Source organism: Larus michahellis, chromosome 7, assembly GCF_964199755.1.
Source record: "Larus michahellis chromosome 7, bLarMic1.1, whole genome shotgun sequence".
NCBI classification, from domain to species: Eukaryota; Metazoa; Chordata; class Aves; order Charadriiformes; family Laridae; genus Larus; species Larus michahellis.
The window spans coordinates 20970791-20996789 of NC_133902.1; the positions used below are offsets into that span (position 1 = coordinate 20970791).

At 44.0% G+C, this 25999-nt stretch overlaps 1 protein-coding gene across 17 annotated transcripts in view; it reads right to left on the reverse strand.

Moving 5' to 3' along the window:
• The window catches only part of UNC80 (unc-80 homolog, NALCN channel complex subunit), a 127607-nt gene that overhangs the window by 46879 nt on the left and 54729 nt on the right, over positions 1–25999 (reverse strand). For 7 of the 17 annotated variants that reach the window (XM_074595113.1, XM_074595107.1, XM_074595106.1 and 4 more), the window contains 13 exons: positions 25609–25780; positions 22981–23114; positions 19289–19454; positions 15542–15745; positions 13940–14040; positions 10596–10793; positions 7476–7583; positions 6625–6763; positions 3376–3557; positions 2866–2997; positions 2468–2654; positions 1323–1454; positions 673–816 (listed from right to left, as the gene is read on the reverse strand). In XM_074595113.1, coding sequence (XP_074451214.1) covers positions 673–816; positions 1323–1454; positions 2468–2654; positions 2866–2997; positions 3376–3557; positions 6625–6763; positions 7476–7583; positions 10596–10793; positions 13940–14040; positions 15542–15745; positions 19289–19454; positions 22981–23114; positions 25609–25780 — 1999 coding nt within the window. The remainder of the gene's footprint in view (positions 1–672; positions 817–1322; positions 1455–2467; positions 2655–2865; positions 2998–3375; positions 3558–6624; positions 6764–7475; positions 7584–10595; positions 10794–13939; positions 14041–15541; positions 15746–19288; positions 19455–22980; positions 23115–25608; positions 25781–25999) is intronic. The other 10 variants (XM_074595110.1, XM_074595114.1, XM_074595109.1 and 7 more) reach the window with 6 other exon arrangements.

Below are 25999 nucleotides of genomic sequence, written 5' to 3' on the forward strand. Positions count from 1 at the left end.
GGAGCAGGGCTGTCACCAACACCAGATTATGTCAGCCATGGCTTTGACTAGCCAAGGACTGATAGCTGCTGTGGATGGAGAATCTACAGAAATTGCCTTATGCTCCTGGTTATGAAGTTCCTTCCAAATTTCTAACCTGAACTTCCCAAGTTGTAACCTCTACGTTAGAGTTCCTCTTACTCTTTGTTTCCTTTTCCTCACACCAAACAAGCCCAGCTTCTGCAATCATTCCTCACAGGACACCTGTTCTAGGCCTCTTACCATCCTGGTATCCCCCCACTAGACCCTTTTCAGCTTCTCAATTTATCTCTCTTGAATTGGGGGCTTTTTAGGGCCCCAAAAGGGAAAAAAAGCTTCAAAACCAAACACAAATCATGGAGAAAAAAAGGGGAAAACCCTACAAAGTCACATTTCTGGTGTGAATCTACTTTCAAATAGTTTGCGAGGATTTAATAGATTATTCATTAACTTTTAAACAAACACATATATTCATAACGCTACGTAGCACACAGTACTTCTAGGAAACATGAACTGTGAGCAAATACAAGGTTGTGTTACATCTCTTTTCCACTTCAGTTATGGCACCTAACAAATGTAAGCCATTGTTCAAAGTGCTGGCAGGTTCTGCCAGCCTTGAGCAAGAATCCCTTGAAATTTAATCTAGGTCAGTACCAGCTACTCCATCCTCCCGGACTTCTCCATCCTCCATCAAATGGACAATGGGGAGCACTGCTGCACAGATGCACGCTGGAAACACAGCTTGAGGTGGCTGTGGCACGTGATGGTTTGGAGTGTGCTCTGTAGTGTGTTCTTCATCTGGAGCAGTAAGAAGAATACAAGGTGAGTGTTAGTGAATAAGCCAGTAGGTTAGATAAACATTTATGTTAGGTGCTGTACAAAGAACAAAACAATAGGCTGTCTGATCACCATGCAAGCACGGTAGGTTTACTAATCTCCAACAAGAAACTGCGCCTCCAGCCAACTTCTTGGTCAAGAATTTTCATTGTAAATATTTATTTTTTTAGTTCATATTTATCTTCTTGTGGGGAACCCATTTTCTTTTTGATGAAATCCCATTTCATTACCATTTTTCAGCCAGAGTGCTCTCCATGGCACTACTCTGTAAATGAAACATAAGTGAGGGAAGACATTGTGACAGCAGGAGTGAATAAAATAATGCAGGGCAGAAGTTTATTATAAAGTGGCTCAAGCTTGGGAATACATTCAGCAAAAGGAAATGCCACCAGCTTTACGGGTCAACAGGAAAGGCTTCCAGTGGATGAAATCCTAGGAAAGGATATTCCAAAATGAAGTTAACCCACCTTCTGCACTGACTGCTGACCGCACTGACCAGACGGAGCCACGGCGGAAAGAGTAGTTCCTATGAGATGTACTGGAGGTGCAGGAAGGACTCACAGAGAGACGGCGGGAAGCCAGGTTGGCAACTTCTTCTACTGACAAAGAGAACGGGAAATGTCAATGCAGATCCAACTGACAGACTTTAGGAAACTTTCTAAAGGACAGCACTTACAACCAAATTGGAACACTGAAAATTCAAGTCAGGTAACACTCAAAAGGCACAATTTAAAATCTATAAAGACCAGTTAGGCAATTTTCTCATGCTTTGGGAACCAGCAGAGCATTGTTCTATGAGAGCGTTCAGTGCTTTGGTGAGTCACATTGTAACTGAGTCGGGTCTACACTTCTTTTCATCTCCTTCCTGTTAACCATGGTGGTTGCTAGTGCTTAGTTTTTCCTAAGAATTGGGATTTCTGCTCACACATTTCCAAACGTATGTTTAGATCTGAACATCACTGCACCCGCCTAATGACACATACCTTGGAATGCCTTTAATGAAATGGTTGTGCTTGGTTAGCCTGGACCAAGGAAAATCCTTACCCAAAGACTAAGCTTTTCATGACTCACATCACGTAACTTTGGCCATCTGCAAGCTCAGTACTGAGGCTGAGCTGGTCATCTAGGCTCCCCAACTCATCACCATAAAGGCTGAAAACTCCACGGGCAATTCAGCCTATCCTAAGCCATGTATCCTAAGACAGATACTGCCTAAGGGTGATTCCTTCCACACTTTAATTATTAAAGGATTGAAGTTAGGAAGCACAAATTTCATTCCTAGTGTCACATATTCTCATTGTGTTCAAAGCTCCAAGATGCTGGGAGCTTTGAGATGTTAAATGCTGTCAAGTTCCACTGAAGTTGGGGGAGAGGGGTAAGGAGGTTCAGGTAATACAGCGAGCATTCAATACGTCCAAGGTTTTGTGCTTTTCTTGCACTGATTTTTAGTCACACTTTTTCTCTATGACTTGGACTCTTCAACAAATGGATGTGGTTGTGACGTTTCTAACACAACAATGAATGTTCCTGGACATCACACCCCTAACCAGCGCTATGTTGGTGGCAGATGCTCTCAGGTTCCTGGAATGCAGTTCCTGGCCCTGGAGCACACCTTCTTCTTCCTGCTCTGAGCTTGGTGTGCAGGTTGGCTCGTAGCAGGCCTCCTGGGTGATGGGGATGGCAGTGATGAGACTGGCTTCCCGGCCCAGGCGCTTCTTCTCTTCCTCCTGCTGCAGGTTCTTCAGGATGTGCTCCGCTCGCTGATGGGAACGCGACACAGCTCTGGCTGAAAATGACTTCTGTCAGGAAGAAAAGAGAAGAAACCCAGCCTGAAGCTGTTTAGTTAAGGTGCACGCATCCTGTGTTTTCTGCCAGAGACCTTAGTGACATTCAGCAACTGTTTCTAAATACCAGACTAGTGCTAGATGAACAGAGATTCGCCAGGCGACTCCTCCTCTATGCCACTGCAAAATAGAAAACAGTGCTTACTCTCACAATGTCTCTGCTTACCGACTGATCTTCATTTATAGGGTCTTGCACACTCCCGCTGCACTGAGGGACCCAGGGGGGGTCAAACATTGGCACAGATGGCATCCCCAGGACAGGAGAAGGCAGAGTGAAGTTTATACTCGGAGGAGGGATCTAAGCAAAAACATGAAAGACATTTTCTTACAGCAGACTATTATTAATGTCAGTACTGCTAATTGAACATGAGCACAAGTACCCAAGAAATTAATTACTTCTGCAAATTCTTCCCAACTCCGTATCTCCCTACACCGTAACACCACGTGTGGCACACATTTATTTCTTTCTCTGATGTTTTTCCTCACCTGTGTCCCCATCACACTCTGCCATTTTATATAGGAGTTCTACTCATCACCTCCCCCACCGGTCTGACCTACATGACCATTTTTTTCTCTAAAGAGATTTTCAGGCAATTCCATGGCAGTGTGTCATTACACATCTATCCCACCAGGCAAGCTCTAAACGGCAACTTTGTGTTTCACGTGTCCTGTCTACCTTAAAGATCTGCTGTGCTCCCTCTTCCATCCTTGGCCAGACTTGATACCTAAATCTCCAGAGTGTGTGAAATTTGAGAATGGCATTCAGTCTTTGCACTGTCTCTGGGTGATGAAATTCGGACATCAGCATGTCAGAAACGGCCTCTGGCACTTTCACAGCACACAGCAGGAACATGGCAGCTGCAGGGAGACAACATCTGATCACCTGGTTTCCTTAATAATGTGTTTATTTGGCAGAGAAAAATTATAGCTGTACAAACCCCCACCAAAAGAAACTTAATCTTGGCTCCAGAAATGAGATCAGCAGTCTACCAAACCTAGTGAAAATTGTACTGCTTCACGAAACCAACCACATGTGATTCCACCTTTTGGAGCCACACAGCGTTTCATGTGACGCTTGTAAAAGGTTCTGGAAAACCCACTTTTAAAATAAAACACAGCTTTGCTCCTCTCACTAAAATCTCAGTCATGGCTGGTTTAAAATAAGAAGCATCTCTTGACGTAACAAGACTAATTCAGTTTAGCTTTCAAAGATCCCACTTCCAAGTGATTTCTGCGATGATTAATAAAGGCGGGTTTAATGGAAGCTCAGCCTTCCCGCCAGAGCAGGAGGCAGTGCCCCAGTAGAGGTCTCACCTGTCTATTTTCACGGACAAAACCAAAAAGAAATGTTCTCAGTTAAATGGGCACCATGCAACAATCACAGTCTGCTTCCAAAACAAAACAGAGTTGCTGTGAATTGAGAGACAAAGGACCAGATGACAATGGAAAACAGCACAACAGAAGTTGAGCTGAGCCACAGTTGTTTCACTGGAACGTATTTGAATATAAATAGACATAGTCCAACTCCAGAGCATGGAGGCCAATTAATAGAGATGGGTATGTGAGAGGCACTGAGCAGGAAACAAAAGGAGAGGGAACAGTGTTGCTGTGGGAGGTGGGTGGGTGTCAGAGAGGCCATGGCCTCTTGGACCAGTAGATCCCGTTCCTGCTCCAAAGTCCTGCTTCAGATCTGTAGGAACTCTCCTGTTTCACCAGCTCAGGGAACTTTCTACTCTTTTCTCTCTTCAGTGTAACTATGTCAAGTCAAGTGCTTTAAAAGTCCTCATGCTGAAGTAACCGAAAAAAGAAATACAGTCTTGGAAGGGGTCAGTAGATGGTGCTGTTGTACATTAGCACATGTAATTTATGCTGGGGCTGAAATCACTCTTGCTACTAAAAATGCTACTACAGACCCTCAAATGTGTTTTAATCCTCCCTTCAGGAAGGGGAGAGGGAGAAAGATGTATCTCAGAGGCTGCTCCTCCTCAGGAAGAGTGGCAAAGCTTTGTCCCCTTCCCTGTGACCCATGGTAAGTTTTTGGGTAACAGAGAAAGAGTATCCAAAATTATTCCCCCAGAAAGGGACTTGAAGTGCACTTGAGTGCAGTTTCAGGCAGCTTGTTTTTCTTCTTTATTTTGCTCCTTTCTCTTGCTGCCTGCATATTTAGCCCGGGAAAGGCAAAGGCGAAGGGGAGAGCGCAGAGGAGACCTGTGGGCTGAAGTGTGCTGTGCACTGGTGGAGCCGACGCAAAGTGAGTGAAGAACATGAGATGTGGAGTCAAACAATGGACTTCAGGGCGGAATTCATTGCCAGTTGTGGTAAATGAAGGACTGGTAAATTAGACTGTGTGGCGAACAGGGGAGAGGCGCCTGAGGAACACTTCAAACCTCTTGCATTGTTAGCAGCTTTTGATAAAATGTCTGTAATTTAATCTCCAGTGTAAGAACACCTGTGATGGCTGCCTTAGGTGTGTAAATCTGGGGAAGATGACAAGCTTTAAGCCATTTCCTTGGTTGCTGAGGGAGAAGAAAGGTAGAATTTGAAAGTTTTGGGAGACTGGCTTACAAATAAATTTGACTGCTTTAATTTATGCTTTGTTTAAGCAATCTGTGTGTTGCATGTGAGGGATGTTCACATTTTCTAGGGTTGTGGCTCATGATTTCTGAACACCTGGCATTAGCACACACTGTCTCTGAGCATTTGGACAGGACAGTACGACTAGGAAGGGTCCTCCTGAGTCACATCATCTAATCCCTTTCACAAACTCTTAAACCTGAGTGCGTTTGCTCTCTTTTCTAGTGGTTAGAAATTTTCTGTTTTCAAGGTGAGAGAAGTCATAAAGAGTTCACGCTCAACTTTATGCTACGTGGCTTAAATAATTCTTTCTTCTTGCCTGGAGAGTATCAACAACAGTATCGTCTCTCAGTCTTCACCTGAAACCATTAAGTAAGCATACTCTTCATTATTCCTCCTGTCCTAACGGTCATTGTACCTCTCCCATGTATATGTCTCCTTCTTCAGTGATCAGAATTGTGTATGGATATCCTTTACAACAGCATTAATAGTTTGAATCTCTAATGAAATGTCTCTTCTGACACATCTTGACTGTATTTGTTGTTTACACAGCTGAATTCTGCTGAGAAAGTCAGTCATCTTCTGTTCAACTGGTATACTCTGAATTCCTCCAAACCTCTATCAGTTCCATGGAAAAAGATCCAAGCTCATAACAGAACAATTCTTCTTATTCATTTGCAAGGACATAATCTTATGCTTTACAGTAATAAATTTCATCCCATGTCTGGAATTTCTTTTTAAATGTAATACTCTCACAGGTATATGATGTTCTAATCTTCTTCTGTCTTAAAGATGCCTCTCAACTATGTGTCATCAGCAAATATCATCTGCACAATTTAATAACAAGTGGAAATGGAAAATTTAGATAAATACCATACCATAAGACTCATACCACTAAGCAATGCTGCTGTCTCCACGCACCACGAGAATTTTCCTTTCACCACAACAGAGGAGCTATGACAGCTCCACTCTCATCCCCTTTCTCAGTTTTCGTATTAGCCCTCAACCGATACTAACAATTTCCATGAGGCAACATACAAAATACTTCAGGAAAATCTCTACAGATTAAATCACTGTGTTTCCTCTGCCTAGAAACACAGCTTAATACAAATGCTAATTTTGATGCTCTCTAATCATCTACCACAACCAGAGTCTGAGATATTGCCTTCCTGATCCTTCTGACCACCTCATTTGTACTGAGCACAAAAACACATGAAGGTCTATGAAAACCAAACAGTCCCCAAGAAACCCTTGGTGGAGACTCCTCCACTACAAAGCTGCCTCGCAAGGCCCTGCGATCTCCCTAGTTGTGCAGCCAGGGTAGCCATGCTGAGTGGCTTTGTTCTCTCACCTGCTGCTCCAGCCATGTGCTCATCCACGCTGAGCAGGAGCTCCCACGCTGCTGGCTGGATGTCCCCATACATCTCTTCCGTGAGGATAGGAGCTGCCTTGATTAGCAGGGACAAAGGTGCCGGGGAGAGGCTCATTACCTGCAAAAAACCAAGCCATGCCTTACAGCTGAGCTGCGCGAACTGTCCCCAGTGAACAACACACTGGGCAATTTTAGCCTAGTTTTAGTCTGCAGATTACCCGCTGATAACCTCTAGTTTCAGCGATTTCAGATAATACTCAGTAGAGTATGCTTTCAGCCTACACTAAAAAGAGCAGTGTTTGCAAGCTAGATCCGTGAGTCTATTGCTAGTCACTCATCTCACCAAAACACTGATAAAGGAAAGGCCAAACTCTCTCAAGGTGGTGCACAGAGTGATACAGATCCATGAAAATCCCACAGACTGCCAAGAATAGGCCTGTGAAGACCCTGTTGCTTCTTCAGGAACACTGAACAAGGAATAACAAAGAAAATGATTGCTGTAAATGGACAGGTTGTATTTAAACACATTTGTGGATTTTTAAAATATTTTTTTATTTCAATCTTTTGTATCCCCAGTTTTGATGCATGTGTCGCTATGGGAAGCCAGAGATGTAGACTACACATTTAAAGGATTCTTTGACAGGGTTACGTTCAGAGGCTTAAATTTAGCATTACTCAGCTGGGGAAAACACGCAGGGCTGAACTGACTGATATTTAGGAACGGCAGTTCTTCACGGGCTTAGAGATCCATATACATTTTCCTTCTTGTTGCAGTCTAACCTGACCTCTATGTACCAGCCTCCTTAACTAGCACATGGCCTGGTCAGTACCTGGTGCCTGATGTATTTTAGCATTCCAGAGTCCTTCTTCCCTTCCAAGTTGATATCGATCACTCTCTTTTTTAGTGAAGGAGTTCTCAAGCATGACTTGTCTGAGCACTGAAAGGAAAAAAACAACAACAACAAAAAAAAAAGAAAGCAGAGTTCACATTTAGATTTCCCAAAATGTGGAAAGGGAGGAGGAGATCATGTACGAGAGAAATTTCCATACCTTAGAAGCTGTCTACTACCAGAGCTGTAGCACAAAGCCTCCTCCTGTGCTGGCAACAGGCCTAGTATCAGTGAGATGACATATCTCTTCCAATTTTCTTCTCTTTTTAACAACGCTTTTCCCAATAAAAGCTTACGGCAGAAGCCAGTAAACCAATATGAATGTGCTGTGTAGTCTCACAGGTGGCACACCCGTGTATTTCAGGAGAACAGTACTTTAAGCAGGTTAGAGGTAAAATGTCTACAGCCTCCCTCTAAGAATTACCGAGGTCTTTAGTGTGTACAACATTGATTCCTCTCAGCTACACTGATCTTCTCTTCTTCTTCAGACAGCATAAGGGACAACACGTCAGAACTTGCGCTCATGTCTGCCTGAGAGCTGTCCCTAGCAGATTGCCCATGACAGTGATAATGACAAGTCCTTTTTACGTTCGTTATTCACAATGCTGGGAACTTTTCCCAGAACGCTAGCTTGCCACAGACTCTTCAAGCTAGTAGCCTGCTGATTAACACAGGTGTCCTTGTTTATTAGAGAGCTCACAAGTCCCAGCCAGGTATGCACGTTGCAGCTACCCCCAGCCTTTCATCCTGCGAGCTGTGACAGTGAGAGAGAGGTTCCTCTGGAACCCAGGGAAACGTGGAAATGGTGCCCATGCAGTCAGAGAATGACAGCACTTGAAGAATACCAGAGCATGAGGAACTGGGATGAAAAGTCTCCCGTTACATAAAATTCAAAAGTTATCGACTGTCGTCCCGCAGTGAGGTCTGTACAAACACGGTGCATGTGTTTGTAGGAAACCTTATTTTCCCCCAACCTCTTTTTTCCTTTCTGTTGCCTAAAGGCTTCGATGGTTTGACAGATGATGAAATGTGTATCGCTTTGCCTTGCAATTCAAAGTTGGAGATGAACCACCCCACAGTAACGCACAGTGTTCCTTTGCTGCCTTTCATGAACGCTGCCAGCTGCTCATCTCCAGCCTGCCGGCTGTAGAGGACATGGCTGCCTCTCTTCCTAAATAACTGATACAGCACTTTTCTGTGTCAGAGGAAATATATGGGGCTACTGTTTCCAGGAAAGCAGAATCATTATCTGTTGTTTCATCCATTCTGTGCTTTGTTCCATACAAATACCCTTCAATTTTCTAACTTGCCAGGAAACAAACAATCTGCTGGTTGATGAAGAAATATTATGAACTCTCCTACTCCTTCATTTTCTGCTCACAGCGATGATAGCCTCTTTACCCAACTGAAATCTTGATGAGAGTTTCATGAACACTTTTGTTTTTAATGTTACTGCAAAGTAGTTGAATGACTCCGCTATTACCGGCATTTAGACTAACTGTAGTCTGTCTACGAAAATATTAACCAACTGTTGCCATGATTCAGTTGGTACCTGGGTGGGCACTTTGCTGAAAGCAGAAATGTATTTCCACTGAAGTTAAAGGCACCACTTATCTAGCTAAAGAGGCACAATCTTGTTTGAATACCCTGCTGAATTGGTCATTAGAAGTGTGTCACTAAAGACGCTGTAACATTACTGACTGACATATACAATTGGAACAGCTCTGAGAGCTCTGACCTAAAAGAAAGAAATTATGCAAAATTTTACAAGAATTTCAAGAGTAATTCTTATTAACAGATGAGAAGAAACATGAAAAAAAGAGATTGGACTCCAGGGGTTGATAAGTAGAGGCCATAAAATAACATTAAAATTCAAGTGAGGTTATAAGCTTTTAAATGACCTTATCAGCAACTAAGATTCTTCCCAATCAATATATATTATGTTCTTTCCATAACACTAAATGACTTAATACATTGGGGTTTTTTTCAGCAGAGCTGTGTTTAGAAAGGGCTGTGTTCAATTTGTCATGAAAGAACTGTTTGAGTGCATTATGCAGTCATAGAATCATAGAATCTTCATGGTTGGAAAGGACCTTTGAGATCATTGAGTCCAACCACACACACACCAAAAAAAACCCCAACAAAACCCACAAACAACCAACCTACAATCTCTGCCACTAGAGCATGCCCTGAAGTGCCAAATCTAGATGTTTCTTAAATACCTCTAGGGATGGTGACTCAATCACCTCCCTGGGCAGGCTGGTCCAGTGCCTGACCACTCTTTCAGTAAAGTAATTCTTCCTAATATCTAATGTAAACCTCCCCTGCCACAACTTCAGGCCATTTCCTCTGGTCCTGTCACTATTCACCTGGGAGAAGAGGCCAACACCCACCTCTCTACAACCTCCTTTCAGGTAGTTGTAGAGGGCCATGAGGTCTCCCCTCAGCCCCCGCTTCTCCAAGCTAAACATGCCCAGCTCCCTCAGCCTCTCCTCATATGACTTGGTCTCCAGACCCCTCACCAGCCTGGTGGCTCTCCTCTGGACACGCTCCAGCACTTCAATGTCCCTCTTGTACAGAGGGGCCCAGAACTGAACACAGGACTCGAGGTGAGGCCTCACCAGTGCCAAGTACAGAGGCACGGTCACTTCCCTGCTCCTGCTGGGCCACGCTATTCCTGATACAAGCCAGAATGCTGTTGGCCTTCTTGGCCACCTGGGCACACTGCTGGCTCATGTTAAGCTGGCCGTCCACCAGCACCCCCAGGTCCTTTTCTGCTGGGCAGGTTTCCAGCCACTCTGCCCCAAGCCTGTAGCGTTGCTTGGGGTTGTTGTGACCAAAATGCAGGACCCGGCACTTGGCCTTATTAAACCTCATACACTTGGCCTTGGCCCATCGATCCAGCCTGTCCAGGTCCCTCTGTAGAGCCTTCCTACCCTCCAGCAGATCAACACTCCCACCTAGTCTGGTGTCATCTGCAAACTTACTTGAAGGTCCTTGAAGGTAATGATGACCTGCCCGGACAAACCCCAAATCATTCTGCTTTTTCCATCTACTCACTTCCTTTTGCTTTTTGCCTCTTGCCACACTGTTCAACGTGCTGTTTTCTCGCAGAGAGTCCACTGTGTCTCCATACAGGAGTTTGATGGCCCGGACGAGACGAGCACAGGAGCGGCTGTGATGGAGGTAGCAGTGTGGGTGACAGTAGTCAATGTGGGTACATATGAAACTTTGCTGGTTGCATAACAGGATCATAACCTTGAAAAGAAGGAAAAGAGCACAGTCACCTATAGAAAAGAGAGTGACAGGAACTGCACAGGGCAGTCGGTGATGGGGACGGTCAAGCTAACTTTTCCACAGCGTAGGTGGGGAGGCATGAAGCTCAACACAGATTTTTGAAAAGGGGTGTGTGTCTGTGCAGAGCGCCATACTTGCAAGGGATTTACAAACTAGGCATGGCTAAAGAAACATTAGAGTTAGCAAAGCAAGGAGACAGAATTGCTGCAGATGCGTACGTTCGGCTGGTGGCAAGATTAAGGCTGAGGAAAACCAGTATTCCCTCAGTTTGCAGGAAAGCTGTTGTATCACGACGCTGAGACAAGGGCTTAGACTGGAAATTGTCAGCTACTCAATCATCCTTAAAGCTGCAAACACGCCAGGTTCAGGGGTTAGTTTCCTTCAAGGAATGGGGAAGGAAATGTCTCGGCATGCCCTCGAGTAGGAATAAGCTGTGCCAGTTTTTCTGGTTGTGCTCGGGTAGGCCACCCAGCCTAGCCTTACGTTAGCTGGCTCAGCTGCTGTTCCTAGTGGTGCTGCCATATGGCAGTAAGGAGCTCTAAAACCCACCTAAGAAACAGAGTAAATATTTGGGCATGTAGCTATTCTGAGCCCTGCTTTGCTGCAGCAGCACTGCTATTAGTCCCTAAACTAATTAATTAAAGACAGCCTTGGGTAAGTCTACATTTCAGTGACTGGTCTATGGTGTAAATCCGAGGGTTTCTTCCTGGAGGAGCAGAGCTCGGTCCAGCAGCTCTTTGGTCTTCATGTTACACAAACACAGCCGCTTAGTAGCATTCTGAGCAAAATGCACAGGCATCCCCAAATCATTCACACCGTAGGTCAAAACTGTCTTTTATGAATCCTTCTCTTCGTGCCACAACCTCATGCAGAAACGCCCAGAATTACCAGAGTCTCTCCTACCTTTTCCATCCCTTTATCGTCTGTGCAGCTGCAGTCTGCTGGCTCTCTCAAGTAAGGCAGGCACATCACTCTCAACCCTCAAATATTTAGCCTTACAAAAAGTCAGGATCTTAGTTTAAAAGAAATCTGTGCTGCTTATGTGGGATTCTTGTCTTTGCCTGCCTGTTCTGGCCTCATGTGATTTTGCGGTCAATCAGGAATAACTCAAGCCACTAGTCTTTTATCAATGTGCAAATGGTATAAATGTGATCAGCCTTGTATCGCCTCTACCCAGCCTCTGGTCCACTGATACAACTTGTAGTTACACAACACTGACACAGAGCGAGGACACCACGCTCCAGGCTGCCGTAAAGGACAGCTAAAGGAAGTGCTGGTGCATGCATAGAATTGGAAGCAGTGATCCTTTTGAGTGGTTTTTCTCATGACCATTAAGTAAAGCAGGTTTTTGCTTTGCCTGTAGTTTTAGTGACCATCCACCCACACCTTCTTTCCAACAAAGAAAAAGAGCAAGTTCTCATGCAATATTGATACTTGCGTGGCATTAACTGGAACAGGTGATTTTTCAGATCTTCCTTTCTCCTATGCAGGCCAATCACACGTAAAGTGAGACAAACATCTCACATTCCCTTCACTTTATGCCTTGTGCTCATGAGTCCATGTGTCCTCCCACACTGAGCAAAGGCACCGTGATTTATCCTAAGCTGCTAGCTAGGGAGATGCCTTTATCCTCTAGCAGTTAATTGCCTAGTACACACTCCCATGTCTAAAACACTCAGTTTAGTACACTGGAATTTCCAAACCTGACAGAGAAGCAGGGTAGTCCAGAGACTGAGGTACTAGCTTGGAAGACGTGACATTCAGGTTCCCCACCCTGCCACCCTCTTCCAAAAAAGACTGCTTTTCAAATCAAGAACTGCTTCTGACATCGCAGTATTAGATTAATCTTGTTCTTGCCCACATCCCATAGGAATGGGGCAGTGGAGAGCAGACTATGGGAAATACCTGGGGGAACGAGGGGGATATCAATTCCTTATTGGCAGCTTGTCTTTCCCAAAGGCAACTCAGAAGTCAAATGCACCTGTCCTCATACACACGTGCAGGATACAACCAACCTGTACACAGGGAGTCAATCCAACTTTTCTGGAAAGCCTGTGCATAGGGGCACACTGACCGTACTGCGCCACGGCAGAGTGTCACGAGGAAACAGAGGTAGAGGTGTGCAGCCCTTGGATACCAGTGGAGTGAACAGTGTAGACTTGCCCAACGGACTTTTGGCATGTCTAAATCATGGGTACGGAGATCACCAAAGGCATGTCTTAGGCTCTGCACGACCAAACCACGTTTGCACTGTTGTACTCCCCATCTGTTGGATAGAGTCGAAACTACAGAGCGCCCTGTTGGGTTAGACAGAATCCATCTAATGGAATGAAAGAAGATGTTCCAAAAGTATTTTTTGCCCCACAAGATGCGTAATTAAGCTCATTTTCATAGAGTTAACGGAGACAAAAATACGTAATTGGCTCTAAAAGGGGTTGGAAAAACTCCCTGAGGAAAAGTCTTCTGGTAGTTAGCAAACATAGTGTTCACAACAGAACTGCCAGCTCAAGCAGCTTCTAAAACGCCATCTCCCAGAGGCTGTGAGCCCAGCTCCCACTGTAGCCCATTCTGTTACTTTTCCTGAACTACCCACTACTAGCCATTCTGGAGATAAGATACTGAGCTAATGGATTTTTTTCAGCTGAGGTAGCATGGTTGTCCCTGCATACCTAGAAAAGGTCCCTTTTCCTTTACAAAATAAATATATGAAATGGACAGGGTGGTGAGCCCCTGGCCCAGGTTGCCCAGAGAAGCTGTGGCTGCCCCATCCCTGGAGGGGTTCAAGGCCAGGTTGGACAGGGCTTGGAGCAACCTGGTCTGGTGGGAGGTGTCCCTGCCCAGGGCAGGGGGTGGAACTAGGTCATCCTTAAGGTCCCTTCCAACTCTAACCATTCTGTAACAGAGGGAGCAAAACAAAAACTTTCTGGTTTTATTCCATTTCAGAAATGGCAAACGGACAATTTCCAAAGGCTGCAGCTTACTTACACTTGAGACTCTTAATGCTACATGGAGAAAGTGCTGATTGTGATCTGGTTATCGCCAGCACAAAGGTTTTCCTTTTACTGAAAATGCCATCCTTGAGAGCACTGCCAGCGACTCATACTTACATGCAGCCACGACATGTTCCGGTGATAGTTCTCCTCTGTGCCTGTGTTGCTCAGCACCTCGGGCTCGATGCTAGGTTCGCTTGCGCTCCAAGGGCTCCCTTCTTCAAAAGAAAAATACCCAAAAGGTGGTTGTTTTTATTGCTCCCTATGAGGTTAAAGACTAGGGACAGCACTTGTAAGCCAGGCCAGCCTTGTGGGAACAGACCAGAGTACACAGAATATGCCACACTGGAAAGACTGCGTTTGGACACCCCTCCCCAATCCTTACATCATGCTGGCTTGACAATTACAAGAACCATTTAGATTTGGCTCACAGGCCATCCTGTCAGTAGCAAACACTGCTCCCTCCCCACTTTTTTCTTAATGGAAGGGGAGAAGATAAATGAAAAATACCAGAAACAAATTCTTTGCACCATTCAGATGCTGCAAATGGTTGGTTTAGTGATCTGCATTGACTGGGCTCTGTGGTTAAAAATGTCAACAAAAATCCAACCAGAAGTGGCATCCAACTGGAAATGCCAATGGGCAAAGTCACTGCTGATCGCCCATGGAAACTGCTCACGTCATGGGGATGAAAGGGGAAAAAAATCCTGATTCTAGAACACTAGTTCTACAGAACTCAGGCAAGGGAGAAATTTCTCTGGGAACTTCACTGATCCCTGTGTTTCCTCGGGCCATTTCATAACCTACTGGCCTCCTGTAATACTAACACTAATGCCGTTAAGAGATGGCTGGGGATGAACTCTGGTTAATCCCTTCTTCCTGCTCTTTAAGTGAACTGTGACTTGCCAAAGTCCATAGAACAGACAATCCCACTCTCCATGTTCACCTATTGAAGCATCTTCTGGGCAACATAGAAATGACCATTAAGCTTGGGAGTTGTTTCAGCTGCAAATGTATCCAAACTGTAGGTTATGGTTAACATCCCTATCAGAGGGAGCCCCTTTAGTTCAACTGTGATGGAGATTTCTTGTGGCAGGATGCACGTTTGGTTTCCATAAGATAAATATATGGGGATCCATCTTTTGGAGACTAAGGCAGGTATCTGTAAACTGTAAAAATATATGTATATGCCAATATGTAGAAGTCTAGTCTTTAGCATGTACGCATTATGTTCTACATACAGGAATATATATATTACATGTCATATGACATCCCTATGATATCATATGCTACACAGAATATGAAGTGCATGTCTGTACATATATATATCCTCTCTGTTAATATAGACACTAAAATATGACATGACCTCACGTATTCATTATATCATATGATTAGGGGCGTGTGTATGCGCATATACACACGTGCGCGTGCTCCCCTAAAGACAGCATGCGTTTGGCTGGCAAGCACCAGCATTCCAAGAGTTCATGCTCTAACACGGAGCTCTGAATTGCTGACCTTCGCATGGGGCCAACACTGCACCCAGCATCTGAACCATCTTCCTCCCAGGCCCTAGCTCAGGCAGTGCTTTAAGAGGACTCCAGTTTTTTCCTAGCCTGCTGGGGTGGGGGTCTCTTGTCATTTCTAGCTCTGCTGCAATCACATCAAGAGTTTAGGTCCTGCCTACTGTCCCCTCCCTTTCCACCCGCTCGTCTAAGTTACCTATATCAGTGACAGTGTCCCTGCTGTGGGACAGCTGCAGCTCCTCATTCTCAGACTCTGAGTCCTGCCGTGATAACTTGGTGCTCTTTAGGCTGCCGGCCCGGCGAATGCTGGAAAGGGAACCCCCCTTCTTCACCCGGAAACTGCGGGTTCCTTTAATCTGGAGCAAGCGGGAGCCTCCTATCCTGATCTTCCTGCTGGGAACTGTATTAAAAGAATAAAAGAGGACTTTTTTCCCCTTAAATTTTCCCCATTTTAAAAAGAAAAATATCCTGGCCCTCCCCTCCCTCCCGACCCTTTGCTGCCAGTCTGTATCGCAGCACCTTTTCTTCTACCAGAGAACGTGGGGCCAGAGGCTCCCTCCAAAGCCACCGCCAATGCAGCTCTGTCAATCAGGCAGTAAAGATGCTTTACGGAAATGCGTTCAACACCTCGTTTTCTGGAGGCCTGGTACGTCACCTCAGGCCTTGTCTGCATTTGGAATTAGCCCTTGTTCAACCACCAGCAAGCAGAGTCAGCTGCTCTAACAGAAACCCAAAACGTGGACAAGGAAAACCTACGATTCACACCAATTTGATTCAATTCCTGACAGGAAACAGGATCTGCCCAGTGGATGTAAACTGCAGTTTTCTTTGCCAGCCCCTGGGGTTTACATTAGTGCAGAATCACCTCTTGCTAGGGACAGATGGCTGAATCCCAAGCATGAACAAGGCACCATGGACAAACCTATTTTCCTGTGGGCCTGGGTTCTGTAAACCTCACTGAACTCTGCAGTAGGATCAATTATTTGTTCATACAGCACGTGTGACTGCAGAAGGGTAGTTTGCTTCATGAGGTTAGCACGCAAGACTTCTTTGAAGCAAGATTTGCATAAATCCGTGTCTCTGCATGTTACTCTTCATCATTAGAATGCTTTAGAGGAAACGGGAGCACGTAGATCCTCTCCTTCAGACAAATCAGCAGCTTTCAGGCATTAACAACATCCATCGACACTCTGCATTTTTGATGAGCACAGACATGAAATGGTTCAATGTTCAAAGCACCAACCGTTTGCACTTTCATTCTCCTCTTAGTTCAAAGGCAGTACATGGCAGAATGTCAGTCCAAATGTTGCAACACTCAGTCATTTTACTGCAGATCTAATCAGGCAAGGCCACGTGTGATCGGTTACCTTTTGGTGTGTTGTTGAGAATGAACAGGATACATCTTTTTGGATGCCACGGGTAAGCTAAATATTTTAAGAGAATTGCATTTTGGCTTCAGGAAAAATCAAATACACCTTTACTCCTGAGAATGCCCCTAGTTCCTCCAGAACCCAATTCCCACTCCCATTTCCAGTGGCTAACGTCCTGGCCGAAGACAGCTGGATAGGTTTTGAGAGCTACTCCTCAGTTCTCATGAATCGGCTGGGCAAATCCCTGTTGGGTGACCAGAGAATCTCTCTCCAAGTGACCATGCTGAGCTCCTTAGCAATCTCTACTACTTGAATTCTGTTCAGATCAGCCTCAACACAGTTCCTCAGTTCCCCCAAATGCCAAATCATTTAAGTGCTTGTAACTGCATTTCATGAAGTCTGCAGAATCCCATTTTAGCACCCAAATAATACATGTGATCCTCTGAGAGCCTGCATCTACCTAGCTTTAGTGTCTGTATTTCAGACCTACCTGGAGCAGATTCTATACAGTAAACTCGTAGCTTTTGGATAGCTGTTAAGCCACACCTGGGGTGAGCAACGAGAGCAAAGTTTTTAACACTCCGGAAAAAATGAAAGGAAACAGATTAGTACTCATCAAAGAGACTGAGGTAAAGAAACCTGTCACGGCAGGCGAGAAAAATTTAGTTACATTTGCACAACAACATTTTCTTATCTAGAAAGGTGTAGATTATGAAAGATGCCTCTGCATCTGTTATGTTTGGCCCAGGTGGATCCCCAGAAGAATCTGCTGTGGCCAGAGAAAAGAACATAATTACCGTAATTTGAAAATATAACATTATCTTGCATTTATTTAGCTTCCAAAATACTGCAAATACATTTTTGCTAAAGTGCATTAGTATATTAGGATTCAGCCTTCCTACCATAATCACTTTTCCCATCTCTAAAATGTAGTAAAGAGGCAGCTTTAGTAAAGGAATACTACATGGCAGCTTAGGGAAAAGGGAGAATGTGGAAAAAAACCAAATGAAACTGCAGGGAAAATGTCAAAGATGCAGAAAGCTAATACTGCCTTTGCAAAAATAACTTGGTTCTGCATTATGTCTGTAGCACAGTAACACATGAAGGAGAACGTAAGTCAGCATTGTCCCTAAGGAAAACAGGATAGTTAGAAAGTGGCCACCAGCATTTTCCAGCAGCAGGACTGTGGGTTTGCAGGTGTTTTCCCACGCAGGTAACATCCCGGTGGACGGAACTCCTGCCTGAGAGGCTGAAAAGGGGTTTCAAGTAATTGTCATAACTATCTTCTAAAAAAGCCAAACCCCAAAACCAAGCTTTTCCTCATCTAAATAGTCAGAGACATCTTATCCCACTGATCTTAGACCACCAGACAGACCACATGGCTTTGGCCTTCTCTGGGCTGCCAATATGCCAAGGGTACAAAAAATGAGCTTGAGCGTGAATTTATCCATCTCACCTTTCTTAGGTGGATACCTAACTGTCTTCACAGGAGTAACTGTCCCCCCGACACAATCTTGGAGTCAGTTTTACACCATGTAAGTCTTGGAAGCAGTTCTAATATTCTCTCCAGAAATTGTGGCAGGGTCACAGCTGAAGGCAACACAAAATTTACCCAAAGCCCACTGAAGTCAATAAAAGCTCCTCTGAATCATTAATACACATTGCAGTTCCTAGAGGACAACCAGCCACGGATTCCATTCTTTTCCAAAGAATCATCAAACATTTATCCTTTTCAAACAATCGTCAAAATTACCATTCAAACATCTGCACCATTATATGGCTATTATTAGACAGAATTTAAACAGTTCTAGAAAACTTATTAGAGGAAGAATCATTTACAGGTAACTGTCTGGCAGTTTAGCCTCTAATTGCAAATACGCACGATGACTGTATATTGTATTGCAACACTTGTACCATCAGATAGTATGTGAGTTTCGCATGAGATGGCTCAAAAATGGAAACAATCTGCTGTTCTCAGCAAACACAGTGAGCTTGAGGTTTGCTTGTACAGTATACAGTATGTTGGTAACATTAATCTGCTAGCCATCAAAAGCCACATAAGTGTGTGTTTTTCATGTGGTAGCAAAGAATTCAAGAGATCAAGTGATCAACTGCTAATTCTGTGAGATGCCATGACTTCCAAACCAGTACAGATTTTTCCAGAAAGTTCCCAATTTTCCCTCCTATCTGTGGTTTTCCCAAAATGAAAACTTGTCATCAGAATAAAAACCAAACCAGAACGCTTTTGATCTTTATTTTTAAAGTGAATCAAATAGTGATGCTTTCCTCAGCATCCCACTGAGAGACAGTTTCAAACGAGGCATCCTCCTTTTTAGAAATCTTGCAATGCTCTCAGGCAGTTTCAGTCATAGCAGTGTTTTATAAAATTTAACATCTTTGCTTCTCACATTTGTTATATTGAACCCTGAAGGCCAGAAGCATCTCAGAAATGACTCAAAGCCACGTGACTCCATGGCTGCCTGCTTTTTAACACAGTCTATGCAAATGAAAACATAAAATCAAGCGCCACTTCACAAGCCCTGAGAATACAAAAGCCTTGTTGTCTGACAAACCTTTTTTCTCCTCGAAGCCAGCCTCAGATTTGAGGGTGTGGCTGCTGCTGTGCAGGGAATCCTTTGAATCTTCGTTTTCATCCAAAACCCCAGCAAAGCTGATCTTTCTTTCATACCTGTGCCGGTCCATCTCAGGGTCCAGGCGCAGCCTGCAGCTCTCCAGGTCCTGCAGCAGAATGTAGACCCGCCAGCAATATGAGCCCCCGTGCTTTCCACCGTGACCACAGAAGCTTCATGAAGAACTGCTTCAGATGGAAATTTATTTCTGTCACACAATTCTCCATCTACCCTGACACTTTCTAATCCAACTAGTCTTTGGGCTTGCGGCATGCTGAGCCACGGTGAACAATGTGGATGGTCCCTAACAGATAGGTGGCAATAAAAGGTGGCTGTTGCCCAAGGTGCTGGGTGGATGATTAGCTCTGTACTCCAAAAGGCTCCCTGTGATTGACCAGGGAATGCATTGCCACTGGACTCATCAGAGGCAGAAAAGCCGAGAAAAAGCTAGCTGAGGGTGCGCCGGCGTGGCCCAGAACAAGCTTTCACGGTGCAGATCAGGCTGAAAGGACACAGTGGAAAAAAGGGAACAACAAAAATGTTGGCCGCACTTACATTCTGGAAAATTAACAGCATTGCACCAGAGAGAAGCTAGTTTGCACCATCATTTTCCCCTGTTAACAGAAATGGTACCATTTGTGCCATGTACTGACTACCAATTTGGGCCAACCACCCAAAAGTCCTAAGATTCCACAAGCTATGGATTATCATCCCCTTTCTCTAACTACGGCTAGAAAAAGTGAAAGAAAGACTGTGAACTTTCACACTGTCAGACACAGTTAAAATGCCGGTCTCTTTAAGAACATCATTTGTTCCTTTTGACCAGGGACATCATCAGCTTTGAGACCTCCCCACCCAAAATGTAACTAGCTGAAATCTGAGACGACACAAAGTTCCCTGCTGTGAGTAAATGGATGATGAATGTGAACAATAATATCACTGAAAATTATCCAAATAGTTATTAGGGATAAAATTCTGCAGGCTCAAGAGATCTCATACAGGAACTTGCACACAAAACTCCTGTAGAAGTTACTGGGAGCTACCTGGGTAGTGACAGGGTCTGCCACTCTAAGAGTTGGTTTGGAAAAAAAAAAAAAGGGTTTCTCAAACGTATGTTCTAGACTAAGCTGTGCTGAAATGGGTTTAATCGCCTGTCTAGCACAGTTGAAGGCCCAAAACCATTTGCAGTCAGTTTTGCATCTCCAGGGAAAATTATCGTAAATGATTGTCAGAAAAGCTAACAGTTGATGGCCATAAGGGAAATATTTCTACTTTGCTCAATAACAAAACCTGGGCTATAGAAAGCTCGATGCCTAAAGTAATGATCTCTAGTATCTCTAGCATTGAAAACTTCCCTGTAAATAGTTTAAAACATATCTAACACAGTTTAAGACATGAAACAAAGGCTAAAGCATTTCAGGATAAAAATCTGTGATCAAATTTGTCTGAATTAGCTCAGCTTCATAAATTAGCATGCACAAGATGAGCCACGATAGCAATATGCGATAGCAGTATTCCTAAGGGATGGTCGGTGTTCCCCTCCCCGGAGTGTTTAAACACGTTACTTCCCCCAGCTGTTTGTCAACATGCTTACATTGGAAATTACTGCCCTCACAAATAAGCTGACAGAATGAAATCCATCCTTTCAGCACACAGTTCGTTTGGCTCTATCTGTCTTCAGCAACTGCTAAGCTAAAATGAATGACTTTCCACCACAGCAAATGGTGGAAGTCCTTAACCCAAGGACTTTTTCAGCTTCCCACAGAAACTGAGAGGGAGCGCAGACAGGACAAGCTGGCCAGAGGAATATTCCACACCATAGATGTCATGCTCAGTATATAAATGGGGGTTGGCTGAGGGGCAGGAATACACGATTGCTGCTTGGGATGGGCTGGGCAGGGCAATCAGTCATCGGGTGGTGGGCAATTGTGTTGCATCACCTTTTTTGTATATTCTTTTACCATTATTATAATTATTGTTATTTTATCTTCTGTTATTTTCTCTTCCATTACTGTTTTATTAAACTGTCTTTATCTCAACCCACGATGTTTGTTTTTTTACTTTTTCTCCCTCTTCTCCCTGTCCTACTGGGAGGGAGGGGAGTGAGCGAACACCTGCATGGTCCTAGGTGCCGGGTGGGGTTAAACCACAACATCTTGGAAAGGAAGCATCACTCCATAAATAAAAAGACTAATATTTTAATCTGCAGTGTTGTTGGCTCTTCTCCCCCCGCCACATACAAAGTTAAAAGAAGTACTCTATGGCCATTTTCTCTAATAGGCTCTTGCATAACGTGACCTAAAGGTTTCTTCTGCCTACACATCACAGAATAATTCCTCCTCCTCCTCTCCCATATACAAGTCTGAAAATCTATTAATCAGTTGCATTTCTATCTGGCACAAAAGCACAAATTTCTGTTGACCTTCATTACCCAACATATTCTTAGTTCCAAGTCTAACTACTTTACTGAGATGAATTCTAAACCCTGGTATTATCCTGCTTTTGGATGGAGTCATTTATTACCTGGTAAAAATATCAAAAAAGTGTTTAGGAAGACTCCAACTGAATTTATCCCTGTTTTTAAAAATACCTGGGGGCTGAGTCACTTCATCATAGGTCATCTACAGCCTTTGAAACCCATTTCAGAACCTAATTTCAATAATGCCCAGCCAAATCAGCCTCCAAGCGTAACTGTCATCAGCAAAATTTGGTCTCAGTCCGTCATTAACAAAAATAGAATAATAGGGCTAAATCCTTCATGTTCACTTGGAAACTTCTCATTCTTTCTTTGTAATTTTTACCCTGACTTCCTAAACAAATTAGGCTTAAAAGATGAAACTGCATGTCTGCCATTCAGTTGTCATCTCATTGCATGTTAACCACCGCTGAAGCTGATGATCACCTTCAACCCAACTTGACAAAAGATAACTGAGGGCCTTTGTGTTTTGTGAAACAACAGGCTAAAGGCAATGTTAAACCACATTATTAGACATAAGAGAATGCACACAAGAATCAACCACTAGAAATCAGGTTTCATGGGTTTTGCTATTCACAAAATTAGTTGTCACATAATCAGTCATTCAGGTTGCCATCATGCCAGGATTTGCCTGTGCTTCTCAGACTCGTGGAGGTTTATTTGTTTCCTTCTTTCTCTCCGTTTCTTTTCTTTCTTACCCGAGTCCCTTCAATTCTGTTGTCTAACTCAAGCCAAAAAATCTGTAATTTTTAAGCTCCAGCAAATTCTCTGAAAAACATCCTCTCGACTTTATCCTTACTCCAGTTCTCTGTCAACTGGCCCTCCTAATCAGCCAGGTAGCACATGAGCTGTCACCTCCTGCAGCCCACCTCCCACACCTCTCAGGTCCCCCACACTCAGTTCTTAATCCATCTGCTGCCCTCTTCTGTATTTTGAAACTTTCTTGAACTTCCAGTACATGTCGTGCTTCCAGTCTCATCTTCTTAATCCACCCATGTGATGTGCCCCGTCCACCTTCTGTTCACCAGACACAGCTCCTTTCTCCCAGCATCGGAGAGCCCCTCGAGCCCTTACCCCACCCTGCCTCTCCTCGGACAGCCCCAGAGCCCAATGACTCCTGCGGGCACGGCTCCCTCTCCCAGGCCTCTTGGCCACTTACCGCAAGAGGCTCAGTACGTGGCCTGGGCATGTAGGGAAAGGTCTCTCGAAGGAAAGTGGTTATCTCCAGGAGAAGCTGACAGGCTGCCATTTTCAGCGCAAAAGGACAACAACATTTGGTAGGATTCACAGTGCCTAGGAAAAAAGATTTCTACGGTGAGCAAGATTATACAAAATCTGGAACCAAGAGGTGATGGACATTTTGACATATGGTGCACAAGGCAAGCTGCACTAAAAAAGAGGAAAACCCAGACTTCCATCTATGCCCTTGTTCCTACGCTAAAAGGAACGCAGTCAAACAAATACCAATCCGTGTTTACCAGCACATGCAGTAGCACTAACACACTATAGCGTACTACGTATTGTATATCACATTATATTATTAGTGAAGTAACACTACAGTGTTCAATAGTATATATTAGAGTATATTATGGTGAAGTACCTACTAAACTAACGTGATCTTATAGCATTTTGTATAAACCTCATTTAAAATGAATAAAGGTTAAGAAGTAGATACCCTTCTTCCCCTTTACAGTTTTGCATTCAGACAAATCTTCGGCAGTTCCAGAAAAGTGCCACTTTCAAATACAGGAAAAAATTACCAAAATTCACGGAGTTACGACTAGCCAGCAAAGAGATACTGTGCCTATTATTAATTACTACCCTGATAGCTGGAAAAGACGGCCTCCTTTGAAGTCAGGCTTCTTTATTTGTGCAAAGAATCCAAGTGCTATTTAGAGATAATCAAGAAAAAAATTCAAACTGCTTAATCAAATTAGACATTCAAATGCTTAACCTAAAACAAAAGGGGAAAGAGAAGAGGGATTATTGAAAAACTTGAAGTTTTGTCTCTAATGAGTCTAAACAATCAGCTTCAAACGCCCTACACTTCGTATGTGCCATTCAATGCCATTCAAAGCTTGAAAAGTATGAGGAATTTTTCAGTGCTCGATTAATTTGAAAAATACTATTTAGGATAATAGACAGAAAAAAAAATAAATTAGTTGTGACAACAACTAACCATACCCATTTTAAAATAATGTCTGATATTACCATCTGCATGTATTTCAGAGAGATTTGTGTTTTCACTTGTTTTCCTCCATTTTTGATCTAATTACTTTTTGTAAAGCAACAGTCCAAACCTAACAAGTGATATAACACTGCAGGGAAACCAGATTAATTCCGTGATGCTTGCTAATTCCTCTGTACACATTACCAGTAAGTAATTATGGACTTTGTAGGGACTAAAATAACCTGAACTATCAAATACAGATGAGATGTACTGTGTAACAGAATATCCAGCTGCATATTATGTGCTTCTCAATCCACTCCCTCCAGCATGCAGGCCAGTTTTTGAAAAATCTCTGCCTTCAGCAAGAAGGCAAATCGGCTGTTTTCAGACCCTGGCTCTCAGGACGGCACTTGAGACCTTACACGGCTTTCTAGATCACAACCTGTTCTCTCTGTCTGCTCGTCTTAGACCAGCCTTTCAAAGCAGCTCTGCATCCTCTTACGTGTGCCTTATCAGTGGCTGAACAGGAACGAGAAAACCCATTCTGTCACTTGGTCGCGGGAATGCAGGTTTTCTTCACCTTTCAAAACTTATTCATGGTGCAGGAGAGGGGAAAATTTGGGTGCACCCTCCTACTTTGGATATATCCCTTAAAGAGCCATAAAATATCCAGAACAGCCACCCACATCCATGTAGCTGCTCGCACTGGCACACCCCAGAGTGGCACTCACGAAGGCCTGGCTTAGGGCAAATACCTTCTCTTGACACCACTTACCGCAAACGCCATTTCACTGCTCCCACCTACTCCTCTCTACTCCAAAGTTGGCCTTATTGCAGTGACAAGAACAAACCCAGAACCACAGAAAAAAAAAACCCAGAAGACATCCAATGGCGAACAACAGTACACGTACACAGGAACCAGTACATTACAGCACACACGTACATACAAATGGTGTCTGGAGAGGACATAATGTTTGTTACCACCTTCACCTACACCAGTATGTGTTTTGACTTCATTTTGATTCACAGGATGTGTTATAATTTGCATGCCCATCTCGACTTTCAGACCCAGTGATCACCACCCTTACGTACACACACACACACAAATGTGTGTGTTTGAGTCATCTTCTTGTTAGACAGGTTTTTAATGATACTTTTTATACCACTATGCTGTATTTGTGCCTGAGAATCTGGCAAATATACTGAAGTCAAGATTTAAAAGCCTTTGGTAGAGCTGCGCCAATTCATACGAGGTGAGGAGATGACTCTTCAGTGTTAAGAAACAGAAAAGCAGCTGATGTTACACAAATATTTTGGCAGAAATAACTGTGAAGAATGGGAGCCTGAACCACTTTTGGCACTCAAAGGACAGCAAGACTCAAGAAATTAGTACCCTGTAGTTGCCAGTATACAGAAATTGCAACTCACTGCCTGGTTTCACCCCCTTTTCCTTCAACGTCTCTCAGCGCTGCTACCCATCTGTCACATTGCACAGCCAGGCATGGGAAGAACAGGGGAGGAAGCTGGGGTGAAGGTGAGGGACCGGGAAATACATCTGGGTGGCAAAAGGATGAGTAAAGAAGAAAAATTAAGTGCTCCTAAAGCAGAGGTTCTTACAAGCGGGGGTTCTTGTAGTAAAGGGAGTCTCCTTACTGTCATCTAAAAAGTCTTCTTCCTCATCCTCCTTTCTCAGGCGCCTCTTGGTCTCCTCATCATAGATGATGCCCAGCAGGTTGGCAGGGCTCTCGCTCTCAGCGTGGCACAGCTCGTTGAGGCGGACGCCGATTGCCTGCAGACAGGGAGAAAGGGAAAGCACAAGGAGGTGACAATTTCGGCCCAACTCGCTGGTGGTCAAGGGCTCTGCCCCATGCAGGCTGTGGAGATGTTCCAGCCAGAACAGAATGTCCTGGCTTTATTTTTATTGTCTGCAAAATGCAGTAGAGAAAGGGATGATAGAAGATTAATTGCTACCAAAACCATAATTTATTTCCCCCCTTTTTTCAACCAA